Below are 10,646 nucleotides of genomic sequence, written 5' to 3' on the forward strand. Positions count from 1 at the left end.
CAACAACAACAACAACAACAACAACAACAACAACAACAACAACAACAACAACAACAACAACAACAACAACAACAACAACAACAACTATTACACCAACGACAACTATTCCAGGCACAGCCAAATGACGAGACAAGACCGACATCGCCATAACCAGAACACTGCCATTTCTGCAGCGGCGATGGGCAATGCGGCTGTCGATGGTGGTGGAGGTGGGGTTGGTACTGTTCATGTTCATCATCATGGTGGTGCTATTTATGGAGGTGCTACTGCTAGTTGGGGTGGTGGTATTGATGGTGGTGGTGGTGGTGCTGCTGGTGGTAGTAGTTGGGGTGGTGGTGGTGTCTGCTAAATTCAAAAAGAAAAAAAAATCAGTCAGTCTGGCTGGGTGGCTAGCTGAATTGAAGGGGGTTTTCTTTCTTCGATTCATCGATCGATCTGACCTGGTCCGGTGGGAGGATATGGTCCAAAGGTCCTACGAGGAAGAAGTTGGTGGGTAGTCATTTCATAGGCTACATTTTTTTTTTCGCGTTCTCAGTGTTGTATTATGTATTTGGACTATTTTATCTCTTCTTTGGACGATCGAGTCGAGTTTATTGATGTTGCTGAGCGGGATATGACAGTATGATATTTATGTATGGTTTTCTAGCATTGACGCTGACGATGAGGCTGACACTGAGAGGGATTCTATGATCATGATATTTTACGACTACGGATTTCATGAGAAAGAAACTGGAATTGAAACCGAGGGAGCTGGTTCTTATATTTACCGTTTACTTCAGTGCTCATTCTGCTGTATTAGTATTGCATCATGAGAGATATCATCATCATCAGTATCTCAGTATCATTACGATCATCATCATTATCTTTTTTTTCCCCTTAAGAATAAGCTATCGATTAAAACATCTACTTCTGATCCCGCCAGATCCTCACAATCACCAACTTCTCCCACCCCGCCTGCATCCCGCTCCGCCCGACCGTCTCCGCCTGCCATCCACCTCGTCGCAGGCGCTCTTTGACCTCTTCGGGCTTGTTTTGCGCGCAGAGCAGGACGTACGCCACGCCCCGGTGCGGGTTGAGTACCGTCGGAATGGCCTCTAGGAACCGGTTGGTTATCTCCATCCCGTCGAGGCCGCCTGCGTAGGAGAGCGAGAGGAGGTACGAGTCGCGCTCGAATTTGGCGCTTCGAGATAATGTCTGCTTCTCGTCTGGATCGCTGTCCTTTTCTGTAGATGACGGCAATGGCGGGACGTCTGGCGTGGGCACATATGGCGGGTTGAACAGGAGGACATCCACGCTGCCTGGTCGAAGGGGACTGCACAAGTCGCCGGTCAGGGAGGCTATGAATTGTGTCTGTTGTTGCTTTCCAGCGTCTTTGTCGGGTGTGTTGTCTTCTGTCTTTTCTCTCTCCCTCCTCTTGTCCTCAATCGCGGTGAGTACCGTCTGTCGTGTTGCCCTGCAGGCATCGCCGTTGACGTCTGTCCCCAGCGCCAGAATATCCTCTCTGCCGAAAATCTCTCTCGAGTTGGCGGCGGTAAAGGCCAATACTACCCCCGATCCGCAGCCTACTTCGACAACGAGGGGCGGGTCTGTAGATGAGAACCGATGTGAAAGCCAGGCTGCTTCTGACGCGGAAGACAGCGTGTCCAAGAAGAGATACGAGTCTTCCGCTGGCTCATAGATGTTGTCGAATGAGACGTGCGATGTTGATGGTGTTGGGAGCATTTTCTTCTCCTTTCCTTTCCTATTCTTTTTCTTACGCCCAAGATATTGCCCGTTTATCAGTTCAATTTCAAAACAGATTGCATCGATAGTATCCAATGCACTCAATTCCAATAGTTGAGATGCAATTCTTCATTAGAAGAGTGATCGAAAAGGCGAATTAATTCTTCAATTGGACTGCTGGATGCCGCAGTAACTGGTGTTTCCGGGAATGAAGATACATGTACTGTAATGTATCCAAGTTCTATAGTGAGCAGAGACAACACAAAACAAACGAGTATGGAATAACGTAGGAGTAATCCCAGGTTGACTGCTGATTCATGATGATAAAAGAATCGATATAGATCGAATTTGAGTCTTGGCCGGAGATGAATTCATTCCGATTGGGCGACCGGAGCTGGAGCTTTTTCCCGCCTCGGCTGCGAACATCAACATCGGCTTGAATCAATTCACTCCGTATCCTGACAATTGCAATCACAATTGCTCTTCTGCCAAAATGAGAGTGTTTCATCGACTTCTGCTAGCGACTCCCTCTTCGCTCGGCTCCAAAGCCAGCCTGACATCCGAACGGGTCGCCCTCCTCCCTCCGCTCCACCTCTACCGACGCCTGCTCCGCATTCACCGTAAGAAACTGCCGCCGGATATGCGCCTGCTGGGGGATGAATATGTCAAGAGCGAGTTCCGTGCCCATCGGAATGTGGAAAATCCCGTTCATATTGTATGACCAGTCGTCAACTACCGGGGTGGACGTGAACTGACATCGTCTAGGTCGGGTTCTTGACGGAGTGGCAGCTGTACGCGCAGAAGCTGGAGGGTGATTCGTGGCAGGGCGAGAAGCTGGATAAGGCTAAGCTGGATAAAATGAGTGGTTCGTTGTTGTGTCGTGTCTTGCCCGCTGAGTCAAGCTCGTGCTAATTCGTGGATCAGACCAGCAGATTGGCCAGCTCTATGAGCTCATGAAGGCGATCAAAAACAAGGGTGAAGAGGGAGAGAACGAATAGGTTGTAAACAAGCAGTCACTTCCTGTCTGTGAATGATTCACGTGTAAACACGTGAAAATGGTCATAGTGAAGGTTTGATAGAGCTACAGTCTCTTCTCGTGTATCATCTGCTAATGCAGTTTCAAACAGAATACACCACTGCTTCGTTCTCAAACCAATATCTGCTCATCACCGTCTCTACAAGTCTTACAAAGCGAGATATAATCCATCTCCTATCGGCTCAACCAGTCTTCATTATCAGCTTCTGGCAGCTACAATGTGCTACGTCATTTACTGGACCTCCCAGTCCTGTCGCCATCGCTGGCTGTCCATCGCCTTGCCATGCAACGGTCCCCACGGCGGCTTCAATACCTGTCCCCAGGTCATCGACAACCGCGTCCGGGCCGACCTGACCGTGGCATCGTATCCTGTCTCGCGCCAGTGGTGTCCTATCTGCCATTTCAACGGCGATTATGATGGGAACAAGATCCGGATGATCAAGGACAAGGTGTACAGAGTGGAATTTTCATTTGATCCTGTCGAGCGCGGGCAGGTGGGCTACTGCTGCAGTGTGATGTGAACTGCGGAGAATCGGTTTGTTTTTGCTGCGATTATCTGATATGTCGGGAAATTAACTGCTGTCAGAGCATACCACGATAACGACGGCTGCGTTAGTCGGGTGATTTACATACCTGGGAATGGGAGGGATTTTCGTAGAGAAAATGGCACGGGAACTTCATCGTCCTGCCAAGATTCTTGTCTGCGGAGTTGACGTCAATGAAGGACTCGTTTCTAAGCCATGGTCATCTTCCTGTATCATCACGTCATGAAAAAAATATCAGGAAGCAGTTCTACTCATTCTATCTGGGAAACTCCCGGGAAACTCTCTTAAGGAATATTATTCTCATTCAACTCCAAACCAGTGCCAACCAGTAGAATGATTTTCTTCCCCATTTCTTTTTTTTTTTAGTAAAAAATTGCATCCCCCCTCTCTATCCTTTCACTCTCTACCTTGCGGGCCATAATCGTAGTAAACGAGATCTCGACCTTCAGATGAAGACAATTTCAACTCTTTCGCTCTTTCAGCACTCAGAGATGGGAATAAAGGACAGAATAGCGAATGAGCTTGATAATTGTTTGCACTACTTCTCTCTACATAGGCCTAGACTAAACTCAATCCCTGTATAGGATCTGATCTGACGGCATCGCTTCTGTCTGAGTCAACATAACGACCACACAACAACAATAATAGCGCGTTTCCCTTCAACCGTTCGACGAGACGCCATTTTTGGCGTTTGGTATCTTACACTGTATGATGATAGATCCGGGACGGAGAAATGAACGAATTGATGAAGTCAGCAGAAACAAAAAAAAAAGAGCGGTGATGGAAGGAAGCACTGTCTGCTTGTCAAGGAACAGATTCTACGGATCTGAGTCGTGCTGCATCTTCTACATAGCATAGCCTCGTTCTTTTCTTTTTATTTCTCTTCTCTACCCTTACCATATGGGATGAAATTATTACCAGTATTGTCCTCTCGATGGTCTGTCTGCTTGCCTTACCTCTTATAGTCTGGCAGGCACTACTAGTTGAGCTTTTTGTGAAGCTCTCTCTATTCCTAGCAAAGTAAATTACTGCCACTTCCACCTACTTTTGCAAATGTTTCTAAAGGGAAAAAAATGCTGTTAACATTCCATCCAGGACTATATTTCATCTAAAATTCATGAGAAATATCAAAAATCAATTGGGAAGCATTACTCGTAATTTTTGTTCTTCTCTCACCTCTGAGAAAATGGCGTTACAAAAACTCTTCGTTCCTTTGGAGGTCCGAGAAAAGAAAAGAGATTGAGCTGATCGATCTCGAGTTTCTGGCTTATAATTAGCCTATTCCTTCATCGTTTTATCTTCTTAATTGATTCGATTCAAACTTGTCAACTGACAGTTCTAGTGTTCATAAATAATAACAAAACATAATCATAACGACTGTTATTATGCTTTCATAATTTTTACAATAATACAATTATAATAATAGATTAACAGGACTAATAATAGTACAGGACGAGAGGTTCGGATTAGATATGCTGCTGGTCTCGGTCTACCAATGAAACCCCCATCTGCTGGGCCACTACCAACTTTCAGGGGCCTCCAGCACTGTTCTCTGCTTTCCTACTTGCTGTATACTGTTAACAAACTGGGAATAATGCCACTGGCATCACTGGCGCTGTTTCTGGTTCGCCAATCTGATCGTAAAAATAATCCGCCTTGCTCCGCTGTCTTCACGAACTGCGTATGCAACCTTGCATACATGTCCTTGTTGAGCTGGTGCCACAGTTGAGAATGCTACATTTCAATGCATGGTTTTCGATGGATTTTTTTTCCCACGCGTATGCTGGATATTCTAATGAGCTTGTACCTGAAAGACCCTACCTGATGACTGACCATGCTTGCTCCACACTGACAGCGAGACGAGTTTCTTTTTCTCGCAGAATCGTCCGTTCCCCTGTCGTCTGGGTCCGGTTTTCGGCCATTGATTTTTCGAAACAGAACTAGCTACATACTATATGCAAGTACTCCATAGACGCATGCAAGATCGTCTTGCTATAAAGTTTAGCACCAAGACCGTCTTCCTGATTCGAGGACCCCTGGCAGTCTAGGGTTAGTTACTTGGTACTAGCAGCTGCTCCATTAACAATGCGGAGCCAGCATTTGTATATGACTGCAGATATATCTGCTTTTCGATTCTAAAAAGCATTCATTTTTCGCCTTGACGAGATCGACTGAATACTGTTCCAGAAATAGTAATCTCGGAAGGAGAACCCTACCTGGGTAGGTTCCGGGCGATCAGAACCTGCACCTTGCTGGACACAGACACGCGAGCACCAGACAAAACTGTAGATCTACTAGCCTCCTGTGGTTTTGAGATCTTCAAGATCTCGACTCGAGTCTGCCTTGCCGGGCCATATTACCCGTTTGGGAAGGACGCGTCTCTTCAGGTCTCGACCTCATCCCAATGCCAGCAGTCTTCGTTGATCGTTCTACTCCGTACACCACCATCGTCTAGCCACCATATTCGTGGATCTGAATTTTTCCCTTCCTCCTCCTTGCATCCTTGTCCCAGCTTGGACGATGATATCACTACGCACGGAAAGAAAGAGAGAAAGAAATCCCTGCCAGCTGTCCCCCGCCACCAGCGAGACGACGACGCAGAGACTGACCTGATCGACCTCCATTCCTGGTTTCTTGCGACCAGATTTTGAACGCGCATCGCCAATCGCAACCGTCTTCCATCGCCAGCGCCTACCTCCAGCTTTCTCTCGGCTTCCCGGTGTTGCCGGCACCCCCCGCTGCCCCGGGCGGGACTCGGGAGTCCGCCCTCGCTGCAGACCAGAGCCACCGCTCCACCGGCCAGGCCTCTCGTTGACTCGTCGTCGCAGACAAGCTTTGTGGGACAGCCAGCCTCTGTGGCTCTTCTGCGGCTTCATCCAGCCTGCGAGGACGATCCTCGGTTCGCCGTTACCGGCGGAGCTGGCTTCCCGAATGGTAACAGCGCCCGCAAACGGCACCTTCTGGAAAAGACCAGGGCTCCGCAGGCTATGTGGTTAGATCATTGACAAAGAGGAAGAGGCATTTTATGAAGAAGTCCTCGAACGCATTACGCAACATGGGGCAGCGCGTCGTCAATCCGAGCTATCACCGACTGCGGGCTCCGCGCATCGCGCCGCCTGCCCATGCCGAGCAGGGTACAAAATCGAATGGCGAGCATCATCATTTTCATTCATGGCCAAGCAGAAGTAGTGACGTGACGACCGTTCTTGTTGTCTCTCGGCAGGAGAGGTATGCCTGCAGAGCTCTGTCTCTCTCTCCTGTCATTATTGCATTCTGACTGAACAACAACAAAAACTGACCATCGTGCAGAGCTCTTCAACCAGCATGCCTCTTGACAGGATCAACGGTTATACCCCCGAGGAAACGGCAACCCTCTTGACCAAGGCCGGGGTCTCGCGGGAGAAGCTTTCTTTCGACAAGCTGGTCCTCAAATCCTTCCTGGGCGGCTGCTTCATCAGTCTCGGCGCGCATTGTGATCTTATTGTCGCGGCAGGGAGTCCAGGGCTCCGCGATAGTAATCCGAGTCTGGCGACCATGATCGCGGGCTTCACCTTTCCACTCGGGTTCGTGTTGATCATCCTCACCAATTCCGAACTGTTCACGTCGTCGCTGTTCTTCATGACCTACACGACGCTGCAGCGCAAGACGAGCATCCTGGGCTCGCTCAAGGTGTTGGTGACGGGCTACATCTTCAACTTCGCGGGCTGTCTCTTCATCGCGGGCTTCCTGTGCTGGTGGTCTGACACGCTGTCGACCGATCCCGAAAAGAGCTATGCGGCCCTGCAGGCGGAACAGCGCGTCAATCAGCAATGGTCGGTGAACTTCCTCCGGGGCATTGGCTGCAATTGGTTTGTCGGGCTGGCAGCATTTCTGGCCATGGCCTCCGGCGATCACGTCTCGAAGATCTACTCCATCTGGATTCCGGTGTGGTCGTTCGTCATCCTGGGCTACCAGCACTGCATCGCCAACTACTACCTGATCCCCATCGGCATGTTCTACGGGACCAATTTCGGCGTGGGCAAGTTCATCTATCAGAGCATCATTCCCGTCACCATTGGCAACATTATCGGGGGCTGCATCCTCAGCGGTTTCGTCTTCTGGTTCCTGTACGGTCGTGATGCGCCAGCGGACCAGAATGAGAATAAGGAATTGGACAAGAAAGATGCTCCTAATGGTGAACAGGACCGGTCTTCGCGGGCCATTCTGCCTGAACCGGTGCCATACAACTCGTGACGACGCCAACTTAGAAAAATGCGGGACAATTACAGAAAAGTGCGTTTGATGAAGTATTCGCTGCTGCTGTGTTCCTTGGCACAATCAGCATACAACGGAGTTGGTCGAACTATCGAAGGGGGAAAAAAGCGAACCATTCTCCTTCTTCTCATTATTTCTTCTTCTTCTATTTTGTCCTTTTTTTTTGTCTTTTATTTTGCTGCAGGCTACGCATGCATAGCGAGCGATTTTTTTTTCTAGCGAAATTTCTTTCCGGCCAAAAAAATTGCATCCTGCATCCTGCATCCTGCATTACTTCGATTCTGCGACAGCCCCGATTACGTTGCAGCCGTCAACCCTCAAGAAGGATCATTCCAGAAGGCTGTTTGATTGAATCTTGACATGGGTTGAGGTTCGCCTAATCGGGAGGTGTTTTGTTTCTTGTGTTATATGTTTGTTAATATTGCATATGGCCGTGCTAGCTAGATGTATGTACGTGGACATGTACATAAAGGTTAGGTCAGAGAAAAAAGTGAGTTGTTCAATGTAAGGAAGTTGTTGATCTACAACAAGCGAGTATATAGACAACACAGATAAGATAGACACATATTTATACATATGTAATGTATACTACCAGCTAAAATTCTATTAATCTCCGTAAATAACCCCAAGAGTTAAAAAAAAAACAAAACCAACTCATCAACTTATTTCGAATCTCCATCTCCATCTTCAACCAACTTCTTCCCATAAATCAACGCATCAACCAACTCATCACTATTCGCCAGCCGCGCGGCACCAGGCACCCTGCCCAGCACCGTAAAACCCAGCTTATCCCAGATACGGATCGAAGCAGGGTTGTTGGCGAAGACGAGGTTGAAGACAGAGTATTTGTAGCCCTGTAAAAAAAAAATAAATTCGTCAATATATATATATATAAAGTATAGGGTGTATGTATTTACCAATTTCGGCGCATACTCCAGGTACGTCTTGCCCATGACCATGCCAACGCCTTTTCCTCGAGCAGCGGTGCAGGTGAGGAAGCCTGCGTTGCAGACGTGTGAGCAGCGGCCTGCAAACATTATATATTAGCGATTCATTCCATATCATGCATATATATAATATGTAGTGTGGACTTACCCGGATAATTAGGCTTAATATAAAACGTCCCCAAACACTCCTCTTCCCAATTCCTCTCTTCGTCGCGACGAATCTCCTTCGCATCGCTGCTCCCCGTCAACGCAACAACCGCAAAGGTCCCGAACCAGTACTCTGCAAACCGCTCCAGTGACATGGGCTCCTCCATCGGATAGGTGCATCCGCGCTCGATCTCGGCGCTGAATTCCTTGTGCAGGAACTTGACCAGTCCCGGAGGGAGGCTTGCTGCGCCTTGTGTCACGGGGTGCAGCGTCACAGGGACTGGGGAAGAGCCATCCTTGGGCTGGAGGATGTCATGGCGGGGTTGGAGGGTAGGGGCTTTGTCGCGGTGGGTTTGGGGAGCGGGGATTGGGGGGTCGTGGATGTTTTCGAGAATGGAGCCGGGCATGGTAAATAACTATTACTGTATTTGACTGGGTTGGATTTTGTATACGAGATTGCTTGTTCTATACGATGATGTATGTAGTTTTATGTCTTTGAGTAAGTCTAGATAAAGATTGTATAGATGGAGCGGAATTGACGAATAGGAGAAACTGTGGCGCAGTGCGGGGAACAGAAAAGAAGGGTTTAGTCAGCCATGGAATATCAATGGTTAGTTAACTAGTTAGTTATTTACGGCTGCATTAGTCATTCAGATAGATAAGTATAATGGAAATAAAATCTTCTGTAGGTAAAAGATTAGATATTATTTCTACGAGAAATGAGTAACCAGAAGGGGAAATTGGATATATATCAGAAATATCTTGGTGAAAGCAGTTTTTGTCGGGCTTTTGTCGTATTCATATCTATCTACCACAGCATTATATATTAGATAATAGTTGTTAGTATGGTAGTAGGTATATATATACACCTGTCATCAAGATCAATCATATTATATATAATACAAGACGACGAACGGAATTAATCATATTATACTGGTGACATAAAGAGACAAATATCCATCCTCGATCAAGGATAAGTCGTGTCGTCGATGAGCACATCTCCAGCTGATATTACAGCAGCACAGCTATCTCATCTTCCAGACAATCCCCGCAAATACCGCACACCAGAATCCAACAACCACCACGACGCCAACTCGTGCATCCACCTGAGCGGCGCTCTCTCCAACGGCAGGACGACACTCTCATCATCAACCGCCTTCCACATGACCGTCTCGTTGGAGAAAACGTACTCGTCGCGGCCTTCTTCTTGGATGCTGATCACCAGTCTTCCTCCTGTCTTTTCATCTGCAGCTGCAGATGCAGACGCAGGTGTTGTAAAGGGCCGTATCTCAAACTCAACCTTGTTCCTCGTCCGCAGTTTCACCACATATACTCCACAAACAACATCCTCTGGCTGAAAATCCAGTCGCCGGATATACTCTGAAGAAAAACTCCTCCGGGACAAGGACCCAGCCGGAGCGATAAACCGCAGAAACCACGCTTGAGGGAAAAATTGCGAGAATTGGAGCATGTTATGCCGGAGGTAGAGCGTGAGGAGGTTGCCCAGCTCCTGCTGTTCTTCTTGTTCTTTTTCCGCCTCCGGCAGGATCTTCTTCTTCACAACCCTCCAAGACCGATCATAAACGGAAAAGAACAGCCCCGACGAAAAGACAGCTTCGGGAACGGTCTCGATGCGATCCGCGACCGAGTACGAGGCCAGCGGGCCGCTGCGCGAGGTGTGATGGGTACATCGGTGCAAAGTGTCGTGCAGCCAGTAGAGATAAAGTGATAGGGCGAGGGAGGAGCCTACTGCGAGGCTGGAGGCTAGGAGGAGGGAGCGGTGCATATTGCTTATCCCAGGATATGTACGGAGTATGGGGTAGGCAGGTCTTGTAGATAGATATCTAGGTGCGATGCGACACGCGATGCAATTAATCAATCAATCAATAATGTACTGTGCGGTATGTACAGTTCCTGTACCCAGAAATACTCGACTAGACTAGCCAGCCGCCTAGAGAAAAATTAGATTAGATTCATTTGTTTCAATCCTGCATT

General features: G+C 48.0%; 6 protein-coding genes across 6 annotated transcripts; 3 read left to right on the forward strand and 3 right to left on the reverse strand.

Moving 5' to 3' along the window:
• Nucleotides 1-349, forward strand: T310_3551 (uncharacterized protein; the record flags this gene model as incomplete). The annotated part of the gene is made up of 1 exon (XM_013473503.1): nt 1-349. A coding segment is annotated over one exon (349 nt), but the record flags the coding sequence as incomplete, so codon positions are not given.
• Nucleotides 350-903: 554 nt separating this feature from the next.
• Nucleotides 904-1,722, reverse strand: T310_3552 (uncharacterized protein; the record flags this gene model as incomplete). Its single annotated transcript, XM_013473504.1, has 1 exon — nt 904-1,722. The coding sequence occupies one exon, from the start codon at nt 1,720-1,722 to the stop codon at nt 904-906; it is 819 nt and encodes a 272-aa protein (XP_013328958.1).
• Nucleotides 1,723-2,215: 493 nt separating this feature from the next.
• T310_3553 (Acetate non-utilizing protein) lies at nt 2,216-3,279 on the forward strand (the record flags this gene model as incomplete). Its single annotated transcript, XM_013473505.1, has 3 exons — nt 2,216-2,437; nt 2,488-2,587; nt 2,810-3,279. The coding sequence occupies 3 exons, from the start codon at nt 2,216-2,218 to the stop codon at nt 3,277-3,279; spliced, it is 792 nt and encodes a 263-aa protein (XP_013328959.1).
• A 3,348-nt stretch (nt 3,280-6,627) lies between these two features.
• On the forward strand, nt 6,628-7,536 carry T310_3554 (Formate/nitrite family of transporter; the record flags this gene model as incomplete). The annotated part of the gene is made up of 1 exon (XM_013473506.1): nt 6,628-7,536. One exon carries the CDS (start codon nt 6,628-6,630, stop codon nt 7,534-7,536), a length of 909 nt encoding a protein of 302 aa, XP_013328960.1.
• A 683-nt stretch (nt 7,537-8,219) lies between these two features.
• T310_3555 (Acetyltransferase, GNAT family) lies at nt 8,220-9,058 on the reverse strand (the record flags this gene model as incomplete). Its single annotated transcript, XM_013473507.1, has 3 exons — nt 8,220-8,411; nt 8,475-8,584; nt 8,653-9,058. 3 exons carry the CDS (start codon nt 9,056-9,058, stop codon nt 8,220-8,222), a joined length of 708 nt encoding a protein of 235 aa, XP_013328961.1.
• Nucleotides 9,059-9,618: 560 nt separating this feature from the next.
• T310_3556 (Uncharacterized protein) lies at nt 9,619-10,437 on the reverse strand (the record flags this gene model as incomplete). The annotated part of the gene is made up of 2 exons (XM_013473508.1): nt 9,619-9,656; nt 9,717-10,437. 2 exons carry the CDS (start codon nt 10,435-10,437, stop codon nt 9,619-9,621), a joined length of 759 nt encoding a protein of 252 aa, XP_013328962.1.
• Nucleotides 10,438-10,646: the final 209 nt, after the last annotated feature.

This window comes from Rasamsonia emersonii, assembly GCF_000968595.1.
Source record: "Rasamsonia emersonii CBS 393.64 chromosome Unknown ctg1118621760073, whole genome shotgun sequence".
Lineage (NCBI taxonomy): Eukaryota > Fungi > Ascomycota > Eurotiomycetes > Eurotiales > Trichocomaceae > Rasamsonia > Rasamsonia emersonii.